Genomic DNA, 25,472 nt, shown 5'->3' with positions numbered 1-25,472 from the left:
GAAAGTAGAATACGAGGATGCAAATCGTAATCGGTAATACTTTACCATGGCTTTGCGATTGATATCTCTAAACTAGCGTGGTAAATAGTTGGGAATTTTAGCTTTGTTTTGTATATTTATAGAGATACACCTATCAAACCGTGTATAGAAACAGTTGTTAGAAATATTTTATTATCCATAGCGTGTAATGTCTTTATTTATTTTAATTGTTAATAGTTGTCTGTGTTTACAAGACTATAGACTTGTATATACAGTTATCTAATGAGAGGGCCTCTAAACTTCAGAAGTATATTTTATTAGATTTTTTAAACTGAAAATTCTTTTACCGCTTTCTTAAGCCAGCTTCACAAACAAAAGATCACCTGACTTGAATATCATAAATATTTCTATCTTTAGAGTGAAAAAGGACACAGTGACAGCGAATCTAAAGAAAATATTTTGCAATTAAACTATTCTTAAAAAGTCATCCTTTTAATCGTACATTTAACGAGAAATTAATTTACAGAAATACTTTCTTTATTAGTTGTTAGAGAAAGCTTTTTGGTAGGAGCATGAGGAAGACGGGAAAAAAAGAAAAGCTATTCATGATGTTCATGCTAGATTTGTTTGATTATTAAAATTTCTACAAAAATTTTAAAATTGCAATAAATTATCAATCTAAATTGACAAAACATCCTTAACTTTTTACTATTTATTTTATAGTATAAGTGGATAATGTTAATACTTTAAATATAACGAAATAAAAAAAAAATACTATATTATAAAATTATGGTATGTTGTATTCGTAATAAACATAATATAAACAAAATATGTTATAAAATGATGTTAATATCCATTAATCTCTGAAACTTAACAAAGATAAGCATCCAAGTCATTGGGAGAAATTGATTAGAAGATCATCATCAACACGTCAAAAATCTGCTGAACTACCAATCCATATGAACAAGTTCTCAGCCATAACTAGAGGAGAACCAAAACAGAGAAAAATCTGTAGCCAATTCCAGAGAGATCAAATATCTAAAGCTACTACCACTGCTATATACTCTTTAAAGTTTGAGAGACAAGTCGAGCTTCTGGACCTCCTCTTTCCCTGCACTCAATTGATTACCACCACCCCACCGGTACCCTCCGGCCGCCACCCCCGCCTCATCGAACCTCGCAGAAGGAGCGGCCCAAAAGTTCTCCATCCGTAGCCTCCCAACAGCTGGCCGCTGATCGATGGTCGGCGCCGCCGGCCGGCACCACCCATGCCGCCCATTTAGCACTCCACCGGCCATGGAAGGCGCCGCCCCGAAGTAAGGCTTGTGGACCATGGAGTGCACCTGAATTCCCAACGGCCTCCCGCCGAACGCCCCATGCAGCGGCAGCGCCGCCATGCTCGGCGGGAAACAGCCGAGGCCATGGCCCGGCCGGGGACCACGCTTGGTGAGGGACCGCTCGCGCTTGTGAGCGTTCTGGTGCCCGCCGAGCGCCTGCGAGCTGTAGAACTTCCTCCGGCAGTAGTTGCACGAGAACACCCTTGGCTCCGACTCCCGGGACTCCGGTGGTGGGGCCTCGATGGCGGCCGCGCCGGCTGTGGCGCCCAAGGATCCGATGAGGTCGAGCTCGAGCACGGGCTGGGCTGACGACGAGGTGCCATCGTCGGAGTCTTTATTGGACATGCTGAGATCTAATAAGACTTCGTGCACTCTGGCTGTTCTCCTCCTCCTCCTGCTCCTCCCTCCTCCTCTTCTGCCTTCACCATGATGGCCTCCTTGTTTGAGAGGCTTGAGGTGGCCTCAGAGTGGATGGTGGCTCCGAGTGATTCCATGGGAGAGGGGGTCAGGCTTGGGATTGGCTATTGATGTTTGGTGCTGTTCAAAAAAGAGATGGTTGGACTGCAAGGAAGGGAAAGGAAGATATAGTAAATGATGAGGATTAATTGCCCCCTTCTGAGTATGGAAAGATGACCTGGTTTACAGTTACCTTAGGCTCGTATGCTTGTCAGGTATATAAGGTTGAAGAATGGAAAGAGAACTAGGAGGAAACTTACACGGCAATATTTAAAGCTCTCTCTCTCTCATGGGTTCCATTTGAATGCCATCTGAGGTTGATAGATAGCTTGTTTGGTACCATGGTATACCTCGTAAGAATTATATCAATCTATAGACTGTTTGCGTCTTTATATATTAAGACCAAGGAAACTAGATGAACCAAGTCTTTTGATCAAATGAGCCTCCTTTCAACTGTTTCCCTTCAATAAAATCTAGCAATGATGCAATTATGCACAACTAAATAGGTGGTTATAGAAAGTTCATGGCATTTTCTTCATGGTGCGACAATAATGACATGGCATAAGCCCATCTTATAAGCCCATAAGCCCATAATGGCCCGACACATTGTTCCCTGTCATTGGAGCGCTTATTAGTTGGAGCAAATCCATCACAAAGCTAGTGGACTAATCCAACCATAAAGCCACACATACAAAATGGACAAAACAAAAAAAAAAAACGTGTAATACACGCATATTTGTGCATGTTGCTTCACGCGATTGGACTGGTCCACTAGCTCAGCAGCGGATCTGATCCAACCAATAGTCAGTAATGTCATCGGGGTGAGACATGATCTATGTTAGGAAAAATCATGGGTGGGGCACTCATCTTTTTGTGAAGTTTTGGGAGCTCGGCCGACATGTGGCCGGCAAGTAAGTGGTAAAGCTTATGTGGACCGACCCATCCCACCTTGTAGTCTCACAAGTGCAGTCCTGCTACTCCACCTCTTTGTGTGCTAACATATGCGGCCAATATGGTATGGCCGCATCCCCCTTTTTTTTCTAGGTGCATCGTATGGCCACATCCTTTGGATGCTAGGAAGAGACAGCCTCCCTCTTTGAGGTAAGCACTCCTTTCCTCACTCAACTGTCATCACAAACTCAAGTCCACTACAGCACACTTGTCCTCCTTTCCCCACTTCAAAAGACTGTGTCATGAACTAGAGAAATTATTGGGTGTAAGTGACCTCTTTTGGTGTGCTACATACATATCCACTCCTTCGTCAAAATGCCTTGAAAGCTCATACAACTGATGTGAGAATATCTTTTTCTAACTTGTCTATGTCAACGAGGAGCATATCTCATGAGGATCTCTAAATGTCTCCATCTTTCCTTAATATATATCCATACTCCACTAAAAGAAACTTTGGCTGATCTCAGCAGATATGCATGAACGAGAACACCAACCAATAACACTAGGCCAAAGACCCACTTCCTCCATTGGAATCGTCATCACCTTTTAGATATGCCCATCGAGTAAGATAGAAGCCTTGGGACCATCTATTTATCAGGAAGATTCTAGAATTAAAATGGCTCCATCTAATTTGCATTCATTGGAACTCCCTGTCTAGGCTGCGATGGACCTATTGGCAGCGCCCACCTGTGGAGGGCGGTGGTCCTTTTATGTCAAAAGAGAAGGAAAATAAAGGTACTGGAAGTGATTCCAGCAACTGGGGTCATCCAAAATGATGTTCTATAGTAGTGTGTGATTACATTGGTACAGTCCAAGGCATCAGATGTGCATGATAAACATGTATGGTTGATTTAGCTTCAGATAATGATAGCTCGGAGGCCCTCATTTATGACTTCTGACTTGTTCTTCTGTGCCCATTAGCTCTAATCTCTGTGGGAAAAAAAAAAAAAAAAAACAATTTAGGACCTAGAACTGTATGGACCTGTTGAGTGTTGACTGATAGGTGAAAATGTAACATTGAAACCTGTGTTGGAAAAGATATTGTTGATCATGTCAAACAGCACTGTTTGTCTTGCGTGTACTTTATTCTCCACACCACATGCAGCACAACTTTGCTCTTCTCATACTTCAAACAATTATTTGATCAACCTTGAATGAAGTATTGACTCAGATAAAGTAGGGCTAAATTAGTCTCTTAAAAAATGCTTTCTTAATGTTGGTTGAACCTTGAACGAAGTATAGAGCCTGCTAAACTAGGTAATAAAAACGGTTTTCTACCTCAAACTGAAGGCTTGATGCTATCAAGAATTGACATGTATGTCTGCCATCATCATCAATCTTATTACAGATAAAGAGTTCTCCACACATTTTCAGCTGACAAGTATATATGTCTGACCGAGCAATTAGGAAATTGATGATATTATTCTATGTATATAAAAGCAGAAAAATTGAGTTTGATGCATGATCAATGACTTCCCATGATAATTTGGTTACCTTACAGTTTCTACGTGATACTTCAGTTCTCCGGCTCTTGCCTTCCCCTTCTCCCACGATGTGTAGTTGCTCAACTGCATTTGTAATGTTCTGCTTTTCGGCTTCATCTTGAAACAAAATATAGGAAGTATTGCGGCCAATCTCCTATTGCGTCCGTCATCGGAGAAAAGCACCTGCAAAAGAAGTCCTCACGATCGGAGTTATGTCTGATGGAGACCCTCCGATGCTTAAATCGGCAGGGACCCTCCGATGCTTAAGTCAGCGAGAAATAGTGAACAACAGATAAAGAATATTTAAATTAGCAGAATTTCAACCCAGAATTGTCTTTCCCACGCTATTCATTTACCTCTCTTTTATAGATGATTCAGATGTAATCGTCGAGCACGTGGTCTCACTTTTTATGACACTAAATTATCAAGCCATAATCATGGAGTTAATGTACTATTTATGCCCACTAATGACCGTGACACATGGTTGACAACTGTTTATAACGGTTAGATGTGTAGGTTCCACACATTTCGATCTTATGTGATCGTGGGAAAAAAAGCCGACTATATATCGGTATATCCGAATGAGCATCGGTCGGTAACTATGATATATCGATGATCATCAGTCAGATATTAACTAAATCATCGTGGTCGTTTGTTGATGGTTGAGAATAGCCGACTGTCGGTCGGTCAGTGGATTGTAAGTCGATGTACTATGTTCATAAGACTGATGTAGAGTCGAGTCGGAGGTTGGTTGAATTGTCCCAACAGTTGCCCCCCACTCCCAAGTCCAAGGTGGTCTGACGTGTATATTGTCACGTGGTCTATCACATTAGACGAAGGGAGTTTTCACGTGCTGCCTTGAGCTCCTACTCGGCTGCTAGTATTAATGACTTCTTGGAATACGAGAGATCTTCAGCTATTTTGTTGTTTTGATAATTGTGAAACCATCGTTGAACTATTATTTTGGAAAGACAATTCGATGTTCAAGAAATTTAGATGATTTGATTCTGACTGACAGATCTTGGCCATGTGTCCAAATGTCATTGGCCCTGAGTTGTTCATGCGGATAATGGTGAGATGGCATGATCTAGGAGCAGGTGCGTCGAACCGTCTGACCAATGGTCGGTCTTGATATCACCACGTGTCGACATCTAAGGAGATCCAGATTTGATCGATTTCATCTGGACCGTTGAGGGGTCCTATATATACACAATTGCTTTCATCCAGACTTTATTTTGCATTTGTCACCATCCTCTGCAACAAAAGGTTCTACTGGAAGGTCGCCTCAGTACTAGGAGCTCTGAGTTCTATTTCTTGCATTACTTTTGATCTCAGGTTAAGTTCCCCTTTCTTTCTTCTAGGGTTTCTCTTCTTAGGGTTTTCTTTTTTTAGTTCTCCATTTTTCATGGCTAGTAGAAAAGCTTCTCTTCTCAGGATAATAGAAAAGCTTCTTCTTCTTCTCCAAAAATGGAAGCTTCTTCCTTATCCAGGCTCAATGTTGAACAGCTCCGAAAATAGTACCGTATCCCGGAGCAGTATCAGCTTTTTGCTCCTAACGTGGATGGTCAGGTTAACTCTCCTCCTCCAGATCAGATCGCATTTTATGTCGAGGACCTTCGGATCGATCTTCAATTCTCGATTTCGGAGTTCGTCCAGAATCTTCTCGACTATTATGGTCTCTGTCCTACTCAGCTGGCTCCAAACTCCGTCTGACTGATCATTAGCTTTGCTTTGTTATGTCGGCTTATACCGACTGAACCTCGTCCTTCTCTCTTTCAAACTTTCTTCATCCTTCGTCCTCATCCGAAGCCAAGGGTTGGTGGTTCTTCAACCCGAGGAATGGCCTTTCTTTTATCACCGATCTTCCATCATCCATTCATAGATGGAAGAACTAATTTTTCTTTGTCTCTTCTTCTTTTTTCTGGGGCTTTCCTTCGTGCTGGGGTAATCCAAAAACCGAGCCTAATGAGAATAGTTGGGTGGTGGTTGATGATCGAAAAGACTTCCTCCGACTGAAAGACATGACAATTCCACCGCAACGAGAGCTGATGACTGAACAAGCTCTCTACGATGTCGGACTTAGTTCGATCACTTCTTTAGGTATAACATAGTCGGTCACTTTATTTTTTCTGTCTATTTTTGAACTTTATACTAATCTCTTTGTTTTGATTGCAGCTAAGAGCACAAGTGTCGGCTGCTGATATCTGCTCACACACTGTCAAGAAGAAGGCAGTAGCTGAAGCTGGACCCTCCTGACCGTCGAAGAAGGGTCGGGTCACTACTCCATCGATACTGGCAAGGGAATCCAATATTCCGTCAGAGACAGTTTTCTAACCAGTCTTGACATTGTCGGTCCGGACAATGCTTCCTGAGGTACCGTCTGCTGAAGATGGGATTGCAGGAAAGGATGGAGCTACAACAATACCATCGACGGCTCCATCAGCAGAGGTTTGGATCGGGATGGGAGTCATGGTTGAACTCGAGTAGTCTGCGGCTGCATCAGGCATTCCTCCAGCGGAATTTTCTTGGACACAGTCGAGCTCTGACTTCCCAACGTTCTCAAGCGCGGGACTGTTGACCAGAGATCGGGGGAAGGTGCCAGCGACTTCAATCGATAACAGGTCGTCTGCAGGCCTTCCGACTCTTTTCGACATTGGATCTCCGAGGGTGAGTCAGCCTTGGCCAATCTGGCATTGGCCAAGCGGCTCATCGAAGCTGCTCTTCTTCCAACTGATCGAGAGAATAGGAAGAATCGAACTATCGCTGAACTATTTTCTTCCTTTTATCCGATGATACTCGGGGTAAGTTTTTCGATATTTTATTTTTTTTTATCTGACTTGATTTATCTCTGCTTTTTAGTGGGCACATGACATGCACGATCTAGAGAGCGGCTATTGGAAGATTGCCGACTTTCATCGATTATGGATGGATGAGGTGGCGGCCGTCACCATCAAAAAAAATACTACCGTCGAACAACTCCAGGTGGTAACTGAACGGGAGAAGGAACTTTTGGAGCAGATCTCCCAAATAACGACCGACCTACAGTCTTCTGGAGCCGAACTTGTGTCGACTCGCCAAAACATCTCATCCCTTGAGTCGTGGATCAAGAGCAAGAAGCACTCCATCCATCGACTCTGAAGAGAGAGGGATGGATGTATTGAAGAATTAGGAGCAGAGCGCGGAAGGTATCGGGCCACCCTGGAAAGGCTGGCACTGACCGATGCTGAGCCAACCTCCGCACGAGCTGAGGCAGAGTCAGTGAAGGAAGCCCTGAGTTTGTTCGTCGAGAACTTCAAAAATTTTGAAGAATTCAAAGAAGAAATTCTCAAAGACGGATATGCATCCTACTACGTTGGGTACGAAAATGATCGAGATACAGTCAGAAAATTGTACCCAGACTTGGACTTGAGTAGTATCATTCATCCTGGTTCGGGAGATAAAGCTGCTGAAGAGGGCACTGTGTCGATCGAAGATGACGCACCGACCGCACCAGAAGCTATTCCAGTCGTCGATGCTGCACCGGAGCAAGTAGATGAAGATAACGACTGGTGATCGGTGTAGTATTTTTATTTTTCTTTTTGTAATTGAAAGAATTTTATAATCAAATTTTAGTCCAATTTTTATTACTTCTTTTTTAATAAATGAAAAAAATTTTCCAAGTGCAAACTCTTTCTTCCTTTCTGTGTACCTGCAATATCGTAGAATCGTAGTTTGACTACTGAATATCAATCGGTGAATCGAATGTTCAGTAGTAATTGTAGAATTATTCGTTAGTCGAATATCAATCGACATACTTTACCTTTTAGATATTCGGATAGATAGTAATAAGTTGAATATCCTTCGACTGATCGTAGTCAAATCAGTATATCTAGTTATTTGATAAACGGTGACAAGCCGAATATCTCTCGACTGATCGTAGTCAAGTTAGTATAGTTTTAATTTGACTTAAGTCGTATTGACATAGTATTCCACTTAGTTAAAACTAAGTCGGCGAAAATAGTCATTCAATTAGAGTCGGCTTTTATAGTGAAAAGCCGAGATATAGTCGGTATCGAGATACAGTCGGTATATCAGTTTTTACAGTAAAAATTGAGATATAATCGATGTGTCAGTTTTTACAGTAAAAAATTAAAATATAGTCGATAAAAATTGACCGTCCATTTATTGATCTAATATCACTTTGTAGTTGGTCGAAATTTTTATGATTCTGAAATTCAATATTTCATTCTGAGCACTGTACATATGAACAACTTTATTCATAATACATTTTTAAGTTGTCAGCATTCCACGTTCGAAGAATCACTGTTTCCTTAAGAGTTTTCAGTCGATATACGTCTGGTCTAAGTATCTCAATTATTCTGTAGGATCCTTCCCAATTTGGAGATAATTTTTTCTGATCCAAAAGCTTTGAGACTTCTGCCTTTCTTAAGACTAGGTCTCCTGGATGAAAGACCTTCGGTTTAACTTTTGAATTATAATATCGGACTACTCTTTGTCGATATGCTACCATCCGATCTTAAGCTTACTGCCAGACTTTTGAAAGTAGGTCTAGATCGGCTCTCCGATATTTTGAATTGCTTGGCTCATTATATTGTTCCACTCTTGCTGATGGCAACCCAATCTCAAGTGGGATCATCGCTTCTGTTCTATAAGTCAGATTGAATGGTGATTCTTCTGTTGGTATACAAGAAGTTGTTCGATATGCTCATAAGATCGGATATAGTTCTTCCATCCAGAGGTCTTTAGCTTCATTCAGTCTGGTTTTAAGTCCATGTAAGATTGTTTGGTTTGTCACTTCCACTTCACCATTGGATTATGGATAGCCGATTGATATGAGTTTGTGCATAATGTAAAATTTTGTACAGAATTTTTTGAAGTTTTGATTATCAAATTATCGACTATTGTCGGTGATGATGGTATGTGGTAGACAAAATTTGCATATGATTGACTTCTGAATAAAGTCTTCCATCTTACTTTCAGTGATCTATGTCAGAGATTCAGCTTCTACCCATTTGGTGAAGTAGTCAATAGCAACTACTATGAATTTTTTCTGACCAGATGTCAGAGAAAAATGACTGAGTATGTATATTCCCCATTGTGCGAAGGACCATGGTGCAATAATTGATGTCAACTGACTAGCCGGTTGATGTTGTATATTTGCATATTTCTGATATGGTTCACACCTTCGAACAAGTTTAACTGCATCTTTCTTCATGGTGGGCCAATAATATTTTTGTCATAAAATTTTGTAAGCCAAAGATTTATCCCCCAAGTGATTTTCACAAATTTCTTCGTGAACTTCTCTAAGTGCATAATCGGCATCTGTTGGTCCCAAACATTTTAGTAAGAGAAGAGAGAACACCTTTTATAAAGTTGGTCATTCATCAAAATATATTGCGAGGTCATTCATCTGAATTGTTTGACTTTTGAAAGATCTGTTGGTAGAGTTCCATCAGTCAAGTATTAGATGATCGGGTCCATCTAACTCGACTCATCATTGATTTGTAGCACTTCTTCGACTTTATCGATACTTGGTTGTTCAAGGTATTTGACGAATTTCTGAGTAAGCGAGTTGAATGAAATGGTTATGAGTCAAGAGAGTGCGTCAGCTCGAGCATTTTCTACCCTTGGAATGTGAAAGATCTCAAAATATTTTAGGATTGATATTAGATCTTTCACTTTCTGAAGGTACTTCATCATAACAGGATCTCGAACTTCAAACTCGCCCTTAACTTATCCGGTAATCAATTGTGAGTCTGTGAAGACCTTTAGATTATCAATATCAAGTTCTTTGGTAATCTTCAAGTCAGCAAGGAGAGCTTCATACTCGGTTTAGTTATTTGAAGTTTTAAAATTGAATCGAAGGACATACTCGGTTACTATCCCTTTGGAGTTGATGAAGATGAGACCAGCTCCACTATCCTGTACATTAGATGCTCCATCAATATGTAACACCCATGCCGACGTTAAGTCAGGCTCGGGAGTTGTGACTTGCTTTATTTTATCATCGAATTCATCCTCAGGATTATTGTCTGGTATAGTACATTCAGCGATGAAGTCTGCCAAAACTTATACCTTTATTGATGGACGTGGGCGATATTGGATGTCAAACTCACTGAGTTTTATTATCCACTTTATCATTCAACCTGAAGTATTACGTCGGTATAAAATCAACTTCAATGGTTGGTCTATCAAAACGATAATGAGATGTGTTTGGAAATATGGGCGAAGTCACTGTGATGATATGATTAGAACATAGACCATCTTCTCTGCCTTTGAATATCTTATTTCAGCATTGTGAAGCATCTTGCTAGTATAATAAATAGGTCGTTGAATTTGATTTTTATCCTCTTGGATGAGTATCGAAGTAACTGCTTCTGTTGAAGTTGCCAAATAGAGATACAAAATTTTTTCAATCTTTGATTTTGTAAGTAACGGTGGAGACGCTAGATATTATTTTAGATCTTCGAAGGACTGTCGACACTCATCTGACCATGTGAAGTCTTTCGCTTGTCTCAAAATTTTGAAGAAAGATAAGTATCTTTCTGCCGACCTTGAGATGAATCGGCTGAGTGCGGCGATCCTTCCATTGAACTGTTGTATCTTTTTCTTCGAACTTAGATACTTCATATTGATGATAACCTTTATTTTCTCGGGATTGGCTTCGATTTCTCATTGTGACATAATAAATTCAAAGAATTTTTCAGAAGTTACTCCGAATGCACACTTAGTTGGATTTAACTTCATCTGATGTCGTCAAAATATGATGAAGGCTTCTTTCATATTCCGAACATGATTAGAAGTTTGAGGGCTTTTTACTAGCATATCATCCACATAGACTTTCATATTTCATCTGATTTATGCCTCGAATATTTTATTGACTAGTCGTTGATAAGTAGCTCCGATATTTTTTAAACCGAAAGACATTACTTTATAACTGTAGATGCCTTTATCGGTTATAAAGACTGTGTGCTCCTTGTCTTCAGGTACTATCCGAATCTGATTATATCCAGCAAAGGCATCCATGAAGCTTAAAAATCGATGTCCTGAAATTGCATCAATTAGTTGGTCAATTTTCGATAAAGAAAAACTATCCTTCGGATAGACTTCATTTAGATTGATACAGTCGATGCAGATTCTTCATTTTCTATTGACTTATCTCACCATCACTATATTAACGAGCCAATCGGGATAATTTGCTTCTCTAATAAAATTAACTGCGAGGAGCTTGTCGACTTCTTTGTCGATGATTTTTTGCTTTTCGAGAGCAAAAGATCTTTTCTTTTGTTTCATTGGCTTAACTTTTAGATCAATATTTAGTCGATGGATTATTACCTCCAGAGAGATGCCCAGCATATCAGTAGCTGATCAAGCAAAAATGTTGGTATTTGCTCTTATCAGATTTATTAGTTGTTGCCGCTCCAGATCAGGCAACTGCGATCCAATTTGGACCGTCTTCTTAGGATCTTCTTCTTTTAGTGAGATAAAAATCAATTGCTCGACTGGTTCATCCCTTTCTTCATTTTCTCTTTGATCTAATTTATCAATAGACAAAGAGTCTTTAGGTTGATTATTCTGTGTGGAGATCAGAAAATAGCATCGAGCAAGTTGTTGATCTCTATGCATCTCTCCGACTCTATTTCTTATTGGAAATCGGACCAATAGATGATATGTTGAGACTACTGCTCTCAAGACGTTAAGTCCAAATTATCCAAGTTTGGCATTATAAGCCGAAGAAACTCGGACAATCGTGAATATTAAGAGAACAGTATTCTGTCGTAGATCTATTCCGACAGTTAGTGGAAGAGTATTTTTTTTTTCACGGTAATTGCATCTCCAGTGAAACTAACTAATGGCGTCGAGACTTTCCTGAGTCGATCAGTCAGTAGTCGCATTCGGAAGAAAGTCGAGTAAAACAGAACGTCTGTTAAGCTTCCATTATCAACTAAAATTTTTTTTACATCATAATTTGCTATCATTGCCAAAACAACGACAGCATCATTATGGAGAGTTTGAATTCTCTGAACATCATCTTTTAAAAAAATAATTTTATTATCGAGTTGTCGTTTCTTCGCCTACTCTTCTTCGGAAGTTGCCCCTCAATTCTTTGATCGTCCAGAGATCATGTTGATTACTCCTGCCATTGGTTGATTGTTGATTGTCTCCTCAGTTTGCGGCTGAGGTTGTTGTTCGGTGGAAGGTTGAGTCGGACGATCGCGTCGGAATTTTTGAGATAGCCTCACCGAATCAGAGCCTCTATCTCGTCCCTGAGCTGGATACACTGTTCGATATCGTGACCGTGATCACAATGAAACTGACAGTATTTTTTTTTGTTACGGCTCTTCGATGGCGCTTTCATTGACGGAGGGTGTCTTAAATACTCTTCTCCTTCGATCTCCATCAAGATCTGTGCACGAAAAGCAGAAAGAGGAGTATAGGAGTCATACCTGCCATAGCTGTTCGGCTTCGATCTCCATCGTCGAGGTGAAACTCGCTTATTGATAATTGGCCGACTTGATTCGGTCGGAGCTTCACTCTTCTTCTGTTTCTTCTTCTGATCTTTTTCATATGTCCGGTGTCGGTCAGAAGCAGCTTCATCCGCATGAATATATTTGTATGTGCTCTCTAAAAATTCAGCATAGATCTGAGGAAGAATTTTATCTAAAGAATAGGTAAATCTGGATCCTCTCAGACCCCTCTTTATGACCGATATGGCCATATTTTTATTGAGGTCTCTGACCTCAAGTGTGGTCGCGTTAAATCAAGCCATAAAATCTCTTAACGTCTCTATCTCACCTTGCTTGATAGAGAAGAGATGTCTGACATCCGTGACGGCTTTCGACTAGTGCTAAAGTGGGTCACGAAAGATTGTTCGAACTGCTCAAAAGAGTTAATGCTCTCCGACTAAAGCTCAGAATATCAAACTCAAGCAGCCTTCCAAATAGTTGTCGGAAAGTCGATGTATAAGAAGATATCGGTTACCCTCTGAATCATCATGAGAACCTTATAGCTCTCCAAATAGTCGGTTGGATCGGTGGAGCCATCGTATGGCTCCATCTGCGACATCTTGAATCGAGACGGAATCGGTTCATTCAAGATGCACTGAGAGAGAGGCTGGACAGTGTGGAAGTCATAGTCATTGGAAGACTTCCGACCTTCCACCTGAAGTCGGGCAAGCTGGCGGTCAATCTCTTTGAACTTACGTTCGTAGTCATCAAGCTGCCGTTGTTAGAAAACTCCAGGGGTAAAACCCCCTGAAGAGCTTGAAGATGGAGAGGCAGAAGGTGTCCGCGGTCTTTTCCCCTTCTTGATACTATGTGCACGAGAAGGAGAGAAAGAACTCCGCGAATGATGGATGGCATGATGGGATTGCCTAGAACGTGGCTGTCCATCTCGGTGAGAGTATCGAGACAGTCGTCGCTCTAAAGAAGAGGAGGGTGAATGCCGTAGTGGACGGTGGTTGTGCCTAGATGGCACTGTCTGAGCTACCGACTAGCTCCTTTGCCGGCAGCTATTGCTGCTATTGAGTTTGCTGCTATTGGAGGTTTTGAACCGCCTCCATTAGTATCTTTATTTGCTGCATAAGTGTAGCAATTTGTGCGTCCGTAGTAACTACATGACGCGAAGAACTGGGCTCTACCACTGGAGGTGAGGGAAGAACATCTTCCCAGCGGGAAGACTACCTCACTGATCCTATCGAATGTTGAGCTCTGATTTTTGGCATGGTTGTTTGTATTCTGCCCCCTTCCTGATACGCCAATCTGTTGTGGCCAATTTCCTGTCGCGTCCGTCATCGAAGCAGAGCACCTACAAAAGAAGTCCTCACTGATCGGAGTTGTGTCCGGCGAGGACCCTCTGATACTTAAGTCAGCGGAGAGTGGTGAACAGCAGATGAAGAATATGTGAATTAGCAGAGTTTCAACCCAGAATTATCTTCTCCACACTGTTCATTTACCTTCCTTTTATAAATGATTCAGATGTAACCGTCGAATACGTGATCCCGTTTTTTATGGCACTAAATTATCGGACCATAATCATGAAATTCATGGGCTATTTATGCCCACTAATGACCGTGACACGTGGTTGACAACCGTTTATAACGGTTAGATGTATAGGTTCCACACATTCCGACCTTATGTGACTATGGAAAGATAAGCCGACTATATGTCAGTATATCCGAATGAGCATCGGTCGATAACTCTGATATATCGATGGTCATCAATCGGATATTAAATAAGTCATCGCGGTTGTTCGTTGATGATTGAGAATAACCGACTATCGGTCGGTCAGCGGATTGTGAGTCAGCGTACTGTGTTCATAAGACCGATGTAGAGTCGGAGTCAGAGATTGGTTGAATTATCTCAACAAGAAGCATTCATGATCCCGTGCTCGATTGAAACTAATTAAAATGACAGGAGTGAAACGTGATCTTACTGCTTCAACTGCCTCCAAGCAATCCACCGAAAAGACTAGATCAAGATGGAGGAATTCTTCCAGCAACTAAAAACAAATGGCAATTTGACATGGCAAAATATAATGAAACCTTCACATTGCTCATCCTACTATTAATGGGGCCGATCTATTTCCACTTAAAATTCACCTGATTCAACCAAACAACCATGGCATTAACCAAACTTGGGCTCCTCCGGTGCCATGGAGGGATCAATGCTGCTACTTCGATAATGCCTTGCTTCTAAAGATGATAAAGCTTTGCGCCCGTGCCTCGCTATGAGCCATGAAGTCCCTGTGCCGTGCCTCTGGGACTTTGATCACCAAGGAAACGTGCATTAGGGAGAGCTTTCGGGTTTGAGCCCAGAAGCAGCATTCCCACCATATTTCGAAAACGAAATCTTGAAACAAAGAAATAAAGATTCATATGGAGCCTTACCAATATTGGTGGCGCGTCATCTCCCAGCGCGCCGCCCAGCTTGGTCGATACTTGAAGCTCGGCTTCCTCCAAGTCTGTGAGATGGCCATCGATTATATTTGAAGTATTGAAACAATGCTCATGATTCTATAAATGTGATGGCCCAACCCATGTAAGAATCCAAACGAACAAAAAAAAAAAATAGAAAAATATGGGAGAAGATCCTCTCGCCGGCTCCCAATCGGAGTCGGAGATGAGTTCCCTCCAGCTCTATTTAAGAAGGAGAACCCTCCTCTTTCCTCTCATCGAGAAATCCCGGGGCAAAACGGCGGCAATCGTCGGAAATTTCTCATAGAGACCCATCACCGTGCCGTCCAATTTCTCGCCGGAAAAGCCTCACCGGCGACGGAGGTAAGCCTCCTCTCCTTCCTCTCTCCTTCCCCTTCCTTTCCGTGCCGATGTGCACGCTCGCCGGCGACTGGAGTCGCCGGATTTTGTTGCGGAAGAATCTTCCTTTTTATCGTTTTTCTATCGCCGGTGGTCACCGTCGACCACCGGTTTGGCCGCCCCTTGCCGTCGGAACGTCTCCTCTCCTGCCATTGGTCGTCCCACGCCGGCTGCGCCGCCGGCCGGCCACCCAACGAGGGGACCTCACGGTCTCCTGTTTCAGCCCAAAACAAGCCCACGGGAGAAGAAGGAAAGAAGAAGAAGGAGGAAAAGAAAAAGAAAAAGAAAAAGAAAAGAAGAAGGAAAAGAAAAGAAAAAGAAAAGAAAAAGAAGGAAAAAAAAAAGAAAAGAAAAAAGAAAAAGAAAAAAAAAAGGAAAAAAGAAGAAGAAAAATAATATAATAATAATATAATAATAATAATAATAAATAGGATTTTCTCTCCTCTCTCTTCCGTGAAGGAAAAAAAAAAGAAAAAGAAAGAAAAGAAGAAAGAAAAAAATAAAATAAATTAATTTATAAATAATAAAATATGAGAAAGAGAGTTTCTCTCTCTTCCCTCTCTTTTCAGCCTGAACTAGTATTTTCTCTCTCTAAAATTGGACTTTCTCTCTCTACTTTCTCTCTCTAAAATCCTCTCTCTAGATTATTTCTCTCTCCTAAGATTTCTAGAATTTTGAGAAGAATGATGATGAATTTAAATGATCCTCGTGATGGATTTTTGATCCGTGATCGTCGGACGGTACACCGACATCCACTTTGATCAGATCAGGTATTTTTAGATTTTATTTCTCATGATCTTATTGAATTATCCACATGATAATTTTAGCATGATTTGATCTGATCGATCAGAATTTGTTGAATCATATTGTCTGAAGAATTCAAGATGAGTTTTCTCTCTCTAAAATTTTCTCTCTCTAGAATTTTCTCTCTCTAAAATATTCTCTCTCTTGATTGATTCTCTCTCTAAAAAGGTTAGTGAATGAAAAAATTTCTTTTAATAATCATGATCTGATTCTAATGAAGAACCCCGATCCATGATTGTCTGACAGCGTACTGGCACCCACCTTGATCAGACCATGAATCTTTAGATTTGATCATCCATGATCCCGATCTAGTCATGACTTGATTTGATCATGTTGATTTCACCAATCAAGATATTGGATCAATCTTAATGTTGGATTGTGTCACCTGATCAATTCGAATTATACCTCATGAATTCTCTCTCCTCTGATTGTCTCTCTCTACTTGATTTTATGAAATCGATGAAGAAACCTCGGTCCTATCACTTCGAATCCGATTTGATCTGATAGTCAAACTTTGGATCATTTAGGTCCTAATTAGATTTTGATTAGATAAAATTAGATGATCGGACCCAATCTAAACCGTTGAAATATAGTATTCGTATTCTTTCTAATTATTGAAATTGATTCTATATAGGATTGTGGATGTTTGATCATGAAATATTGCGATATGATCTACGAACAGAATTTTTTTGGAAGAAAATTTATAGAATTATGTAGATTTATTGGAGTGCGTTCGAGGTAAGTAATGTTTCACTTTTTCTAGATTTATCGACAAATTATAATGTATTTTTCTGATATGATTTGTGAAACGATGCATGAATTGGATGAATGATATTTTATTATGAAAATATCTTATTTAAAATGTTATGATGAAGCATGATTGAACATATTGATTTCATGATGCATTACATTGATTGATTTCGATACTACATGATTATATGTTTTATTATCAAAATTAGAATATGAAACATGATTTATGAAGAATTATGATATAAGAAACAATAAGAATTGACAACCTGACTATGTAAAGGATCCCGCCAATGGGGGCATGTACGTTGGCAATTGATTGTCCTGAGGGTTTATGTCGCCAGCGAGACCAGCGACATGTCGCCAGAGAAACCAGCGACAAACCGCCAGCGAGACCAGGGGTTCCAAAGGACATGGCTGCCAGATGATTCGCAGCCTACCGCAAGTAGATACGCGGTATTATGATCCTGCCACAGGGAAAATGTGGTAATAGCTCATGGTTGACGAAAAAAAATTGAAGAACAAAAGAAATTGAAATTTGGAAAGAAACTTGAATTTTCGAAAAAGAAATGAATTTGGCATGAATTATGTTGCATAATTGAAATTGATTTCGAATTGATGAACTCTATATGCTTATTTTCTATAAATGATTATTTACTTATATGCCTGATGAAATCTGTTGAAAAGTGAACATTGTTTACTGGGCTGTCTAGCTCATTACCTCTTATTTTACTGTTTTTACAGATGTTGAGAAATTAAGATGATACAAGATATGAATGGAAGAGTGATCAGAAACAATATCTTCATGCTTTTATTTTAGGTTGAAAGGCTTATTGAATTTGATGCAAAGCCTTTGAATTGTTGTTGAATTTATTGAGATATTAAAGAAAAAAATTTAGGTCATTATATTTTGGATTTAAATTATTGAATAATTATTCCGCTGTTGTTTTAGGATAGCATGATAAGATGTCTTGCATGCTTATGAGAAGAGTTTTCTATGAGTATGCGGCGGTTGCCATGACCCTCGATTTACAATCTCGGGTTGGGGGCGTGACAATAAAACAAACTTCTCGTGTGGGAAACCTTGCTTGATGGGCTGCCTGCAAACTTGGTTCCGCGTGGAACTTTGTTATGCTTACAATGCTCTCTTTTTTAACTACAATTTTTGCTCAACAACATTGCATTGGATATGCTCCAGCTCGCAGAAGAGTTCACATTCTTCTGGCTAACATCACAGAAACTCACATTGGCAAGTACAGTGCAGGTCCTTGCTATAACAAGATGGTTGCTATCATACAATAAAGTACAGCATGAAGTCAAGAAGTGCACTACATATCAGCACTGAATTTTAGCTTGATTAAAAGGGAAGTGGCTAATTTATATCCGCAAAGCCTCCAGTTGCTAATTACTTGGCGCAAACGAAACCAGAAACCGGTAGACAAGCATCAAAGAAATTGTCCATGATGTGCAATGTATGCCAATAAGCATACGTTAAACATTATTCAAGAAATTATCCATGGAGAAAAAGCAAGACAAAAAGATTATATCTGACTGCATTTGAGTTTTCAAAAACCAAAACTGATTAGTGACGAACACAACAATGAAAAATCTTAATATAATAAGCATTACAGCTAGATGTGTGTGATTACAGAGGAAAATCGTTCAAATGGCAACTTCTCAAACTGCATCTTACTTTGACAACCAGTAAATCAAGATAAGAAACGTACAAACAGAAGCAACAAGGGAAAGAATGATGGTATCCATTGATTTTTTCCTTCTAATTGCTGAAAGGATATGATTTACCTGCACAATTAATTCGGAGTATTAGATAAATGATCCATTCAAGTGGATTGCCATCAACCATATAACTTAATTTGGATCAGATGAAATACACTAATTACGTACCGTGGGAAGTCGGCCGCTGACATTGCTTATCTTGCCGCTAATGCCACCAAATGTTGAGCGTTGAAGAACAAGTGCTCCCAAAGTAGCTTGGGCTTGGGATATTACACCATCCATCTGGAGTCACATACATTCTACAATGAGAGTTTTGGGTGGAAAATATTTGATGATTGCATAGCTTCTAAATCTCTTTTTCAAGTCATGGATCTCAATTACATGAAGTTAAAAGTTGGCCAATCCATTTAAATAAAAACAATCACAAATAAAAAGATTCTATTCAAGTTGACATATATAGTAAGAGCAGAACAAACCAACATTCACCCTGAAAAAAAGAACCTGCCCCAAAAAATCCTTCATTATCCACGGGAACTGAATGGAAAGCTAGTCATTCAGGTCACCAGAAGTATGATAAATAATAATAGTCATCCCATAAATAGACAATACCAAGTGAAGAATAATAGAAAAACATGAGGCAATTTTAAATGACTGTGGCTTGCAGACACCTAACTATTGTAGGAGATTCGGAGGCTTTGCATGTTAGTGTCCATGCAGTTTTGCTGACAGGAATTAGTTAGCATGCCTATGTATACAAAAGGGTTTTTGCAGTGGCAGGTCAGTATTGGCCGAACAACATACATCTGATAAACAGAAAAGACAAAACTGTGCATGTTGCCAAGTTTTGTAGTTTTTGCATCAACAAAAAGGAAGGTAACTGGTAATTTCATCATGAATTGCCTGTATGGTCACCTGTAATTTGTCAAAAAGATTCGGTACTGAACCAATTGGTTCGTGTGTTTCAGATTCAATTACTTCATATGAAAGATCGTTCCCACAGTTATTGTTTTGACAAATAGAGGATATCAAATGTAAGTGTTATTAGACATGTTCGTTGATAATATTCACAAAGTATCACAACTCTGAGACCAATAGCTCAAAAAATTGTTTCCAGACATTCCCTTCGACAAGGAACCAAGAGGTAACAGGAACTGTAGTGGTCAAAGCAAAAAGAGATCCTTTGTTTCCTCCTTGTTAATCTTCAAGAAACAAAGAGGACCAAGGGTTAGAAGGCAGACACCATGTCTCAACTAACATCTCCCAAATCAACAGAAATCTAAATAATCTTCCATGTAAGATTTACTTCATCTTTCAAGAGTCAAAATGATATGGCAGGTGCAAGCTTGTCAAGGGTCAATGAGTTATCATATAAACCTTGTTCAAAACCATCTTAAGATAGTTGATCACTTAATTGAGCAGTCATCCATTTATTGGGAAATCCACTTAATCCTGTGTGGGAGTAGAGAATGATGAATGTGAGGGGTACATCAGTTAAGCACATCTTTCACTAGATGCCATAGAACAAAGTAATTCACAATTTTTGAAAGAGAGAGATAGTTGAACAAAAACAAGCAATCATATTTCTTTTCACCCCAAATACCTCAAAGAATTGCTTCTCTGATAACTGTATCTCAGCTATTGCAGTTTCTGGGGCTTATCAAGGAGTTTATAGTAATATAATGCCTTGCACTTTTTTGTTGCTCCCCTTGTCCTCCCAAGCCTAGATTAATTTGTGAGATTTGTTAAAGCCATCTAAGGTGTTTGCTACAGTATCTGATCACAGATTTTACTGAAGATAACCTAGAGCATTAGCACATTTGATCTTTGTTTTATACTTAGCTACATCCTGGTGGACTGTAGCCTTGCTATTGAGCCTGTTCCTTCATTTTTGATGTTTCTCGTTCTTTCCAAAATCTAAGTGCCCTCATCACTTTAGAGTTTTTAACACTTTACTGCAAAGACACTTGCCTTTTGATGCTTAATATAATGTGGTTTATTGAGAAGAAAGTAGTGTCATGTTTATTAGGAAATAGATGCTTTCTTACTTTCATTTGCAACTATTTTTTTTTCAAGGTTATAGGTTCAAAGATGCTTATTAAGGAAGATACTTGTAGTTCACTGCATGGAGGTAACTAGAGGAGAATATTATGGTACATAGGCAAGAGTCTTTCACTCAACCATGGTTATGGTCCTTTGTGGTCAGGTTCTAGTATTTGAAAAAGGCCAAGATCAGCACTTTTCTACAAAAATTGAAGGATTTCCATCATATTCATGTCTGTAGAGTTACAGTTGAAGGGCCTTAAAGAACTTGCTAGTAAAATATGGCAAGCCATATTATGTTGTTGAGAAAGTTAACTCTGATATCTTCTTGAAGAGAGAGAGAGAGAGAGAGAGAGAGAGAGAGAAAGAGAGAGAGAGAGTGGCAACATGCTTGCAGGAAGGTGAGCACCAGTGGCATAGACTCATTGATAATGTATTTATATAATCTCGTATCCTGGTAATGAGCTATTAGTTGGTTTACTGATAATGTTTTCAATTTTGCTTCCAGATCTTAGGCTTGGTTAACTTCTGACCTTGGGCAGTTTGATGGAGGTCAAGGTTACAGGAATTAAATCTACGCCTCTTTTGGTTTATCAATTATAAAGCAGTAGCATGGAACTCCAACATAACACTAGAAATAGTCGATACGCATTGATTTAATTAAAAATAATTTACCTAAGAGACCAAAAACTCACATGCACAATTGATTAGTCAATGGATTTATGCCCTAAAATTAGGTGTCAATAAGTTCCATTAGTGCTTAAACAACGGCAACTTTGGTGTGATTTTGTAAATATTGGCCATGATATAACTTTTATAAATCAGTAAAGAATCAACCCTGGAGAGGGAGTTCTCTCTAGTAACTATACCTACAAGCAAAATTTAGGTATCAACTAAACTGGTTGTTTAGTTCCCATGTCTATGAATTTATAATACTCTGGAAACAACTGGAATATACATTCAACACAGGAATGCATTTTGAGAATCTCTATTATTTGAAATATGAATGCAGATGCGACATATATATACAACAAACTAATATTATAAAAAATTGAATAAGGTTAGTAAGTAGATATACAAATGTAACATGCTGCTTGTTGATATGTGACTAGAAATGCATAGTTTTATGAGAATGATAGCCTTGTATATAGCATTGTTTAAGGATGTTCATAAACTGTATGAAATAGTATTTGAGTATTAGAATTGAAAATGTTGATCGACCATTGATGACATATCATCAGTCAACATTAGAATGTCACATTTAAAAATGCCAAGCTAGTAAAGATACGTGTGTTGTAGCTAATGATGCATTCAAGTTGCACCAAACCCAGTCATTCTGCTAGTTGCATCTTAACATGAAAGCCAGCACAGGCTGCAGGACAAGTTGGGGAAGAGAATGGAAGAGAGCGGGAGGGGGGAGAGGGGGTGGGGAGAGAGAGAGAGAGAAACCTGTCCTGAACTTCTACTTAAAGCTGCTTGTTCTTTAAGAAGAGCCTGATCGACAGAACCAGCACCCTCTTCCATGTCCAATCCTGCCCTCTCAAAATCCCTGAAGTCCAGAAGGAGTGATGCATGTTCCTGCTTAGCTCTAAGGCTAGAGCGGAGCCGATAAAACTCCTGTGTCAAAACAATTAAGAACCAGGGATAGCATTTCTCAGATTCTATATATGCCAAGATTTGATATAGTTCTGACTTCTGATCCTAGTCCTTTTTTTGATGATCAGCATAACTATAAAAGCAGCACAAAAATGCTAAATATCCAAGGTGATCCTTGGTAGGTACTAGGTGCCTGTTCTAGGTATAGTTTAATTTAGAATTAATAATCAGATTTGGCTTAAATTTTATCAGTCCTTCATTTGGTTAAAAGCTTTTCTACCTGAGTAAGATCTTGAAGAATTTCTCTATGCCGAGTTAATGTATGTGAAAGGATTTCTGAGCCTCCTGAAGATACCCAAGTTTGCATCTGTGAATTAACTAGCTGAAGTTGTTTCAGAAATCGCTCTATTCCAGATTCAAGATCCTTCTCTGAACCATCAGGTTTTGTGGAAACCAATCTACGATATGAATTCATCTGCTCATCCAGCTGAGCTTCAAGTTTCCTTGCCTGCATGAAAAAGAAAAAGAAACAGTTCACTAATAGTTGGATATGTTGTATCATGTGACACTTGATCAATGGACTGCAGACAACCACCAGCACAGTATTCACTAGTTGCCAAGGAAGCAATACAGCACATTGTGATCACGCAACACAATGTATGTTTCATCATTCTAATTTCATACTGGAGGAATATATGCACATATTTCATAGCTTTATCCTTACTTGAGGAGTTTCAGTTTTTATTCTTTGTTATAAAGTATGAATTTGTCTGATTATAATGGCTTTTACATACTGCTTTGTATGAATAGGGAAATGTAAATTGTAGGGCACAACGCACCCTCACTGCAAGTCAAAAAACATGAGTTACAAAACAGTTCATCAAAATAAAAATGCAGTAAAATCTAGCAAGTTTATGGATAGAAGGTGGAAAAGAACTACATATATGACAAGTTTAAAAATGCCAGAAGGCCAAAAGTAATGAAAAGAGTCCGAATGTGCGCTCAATAGGATTACCAAGGACTTGCAAGAAGAAGCCAGCTGCATGAATCCAAAACAAGAGAAAATCTTGGAAAAAAGAAGGAAATAGTCATATATAAAGCACTCAGTATTCACATAACATAGTTATGTTCATAGAGTGTAAATCAGAATCTTCTGTCAACTAAGACCCCTCAGTACTTATCAGAATCTTCTGTCAACTAAGACCTCCCAATACTAATTTAATTATCATTCAAAAAAGCATGGTTTAAACTTTAAAGTATCTGCCTAAATGTCACATTGTGGATCTTTGTCATATTAGTTTGATATGATCATCTGTTGCTTAAATTCAGCCGTTTCAGGCAAAATCCACATGGCTCTTGATGAAGCCTGTTTCCTGTTCAAATTTAGGGCTCTAAGATCAGCTGAAATCAATGTTTCAACCCATTACAATCTGTGAGACTTGCTTCAGCATTACATAAGAACAAAAGGCCTGATCCAGGTAGAAATCAAGCCTAACGAAAGAGTTTTCAATCGGAGAGGAAGACTGCCAATCTGGAATCCACGTAGGACCCATTTTAAGCAAACCAGAAGTAAACATTTATATCAAATATCTCTGAAAGCTCATTTTCTTTCTAGAACAATCTTGCACGATGATGTATAAAGAATATCAGATCCACAATATACACTTCAAGATTATAAGAAAAAAGTTAGTTTTTGTTTGATTTTCCAGATTTTTATGAAAAAAGAAGAATTTTTTCCCCATACAACCCAAAGTTTAAAACTTTAGAAGCTAAGTCAGACAGTTTCGTCCTATATGGAACAGACTGGATCTACATTCCCAACAAATTATTAAGAACCTAAGAATCACCTCTTCGAGCGATACATTTAACAAAGACCGTGGAAGCATGCTCAGGACCTAAATTCCATATATCCACCAAATAATAATCATTTGAGTACATAAAATCTCTTTTCTTGTCCTAATTTTCAAGAGGGAGAAAAAAACAAATCCTTCAAACCATCCAAGCTCACATTACTGAATCACATCAGCACCAACTCTTCGGAAAATTCCGACTGGCGGCATATAAAATAAGAAGAACAGATCAAGAAAGATTGAAAATTCTAATGGGAGGGTACCTGTTTCCGGAGGGCGTCCCATGACAACGCCTCCATAACTCCTCGCCCGAGATCGACCGACAGAGAGAGACGAGAGAGAGAGAGAGAGAGAGAGGGAGAAATCAAAGGTCGAGAAGGAGGAGGAGGAGGTTGCTTCGAGGTTTGGACAGATGCATGCCATTAATTGATAGAAGTTGGAAGCCCAAGATGAGGACGGGTCAACCATCTATTCCTATTCCGAATCCCTTCGCTGGATCTAGGGATGGTCGGTGTGGCTGAATCGAAGTCGGCATAACCTCGCCGAGTCTATGCGAAAATTACGCGAAGAAACTATACTTCTTTCGGAGGAGTGACCGGTGAGCAAGCACTCTCGAAATGAAAATTTAAATTTATAAAATAAAAATAAAAATTAAATTTTAGATAGATTGAATCATTTTTATTCTATATCAGAATCAAAATCAAAATAAAACTCCCCCAATCAAGCAGTTGAAATATGAATCGCTTATTTCGAATCTTATTCCAAACTTCCATTTTTTCCAATCAAGTACCCCCTAAATTCCAACATCAATGATCAAATATCTAAATTCAAAATTTACACTATTAATCCTAATTCATACATTTAAAATTACCTGTGAACTAGAAATCACATAATTTGATAGTGTGCAACATATGAGCATAAAAATAAACTATTTTCATTATACTAATATGCTAAAGAATATGATGAAGTACTTAATTTAAAATTTATCTTATTGATTATGATTCATACATGTTACAATATATATAAATTAAAAATTCATAAATTTTAATATTTAGATCATAGCAAAATATAGTTTCATATTATTTAAATTTTGCTCCTATGTAGGTGTACTTTAGAGATTATTAAAATACATGATTTTTTATTTCTAAATATCTTTAGTGGCTTAGATTATGGTCAA

The 25,472-nt window shown here is 39.1% G+C and overlaps 2 protein-coding genes across 2 annotated transcripts; both read right to left on the bottom strand.

The window, feature by feature from the left end:
• Positions 1-874: 874 nt before the first annotated feature.
• Positions 875-2,230, bottom strand: LOC105050705 (zinc finger protein 1). Its single transcript, XM_073262049.1, is given in 3 exon segments — positions 875-1,684; positions 1,687-1,877; positions 2,033-2,230. Coding segments are annotated over 2 exon segments (762 nt in total). The 5' UTR covers positions 1,811-1,877; positions 2,033-2,230; the 3' UTR covers positions 875-1,046.
• A 16,424-nt stretch (positions 2,231-18,654) lies between these two features.
• Positions 18,655-24,716, bottom strand: LOC105050706 (Golgi SNAP receptor complex member 1-1). Its single transcript, XM_010930823.2, has 5 exons — positions 24,559-24,716; positions 22,726-22,953; positions 22,299-22,466; positions 18,978-19,091; positions 18,655-18,875 (listed from the first exon to the last, which is right to left on the bottom strand). The coding sequence occupies exons 1-5, from the start codon at positions 24,592-24,594 to the stop codon at positions 18,762-18,764; spliced, it is 660 nt and encodes a 219-aa protein (XP_010929125.1). The 5' UTR covers positions 24,595-24,716; the 3' UTR covers positions 18,655-18,761.
• Positions 24,717-25,472: the final 756 nt, after the last annotated feature.

Source organism: Elaeis guineensis, chromosome 8 (assembly GCF_000442705.2).
Source record: "Elaeis guineensis isolate ETL-2024a chromosome 8, EG11, whole genome shotgun sequence".
Taxonomy (NCBI): Eukaryota; Viridiplantae; Streptophyta; class Magnoliopsida; order Arecales; family Arecaceae; genus Elaeis; species Elaeis guineensis.
Note: the sequence above shows the minus strand (reverse complement) of the source record. Positions and strands in the feature narration are given on the sequence as shown.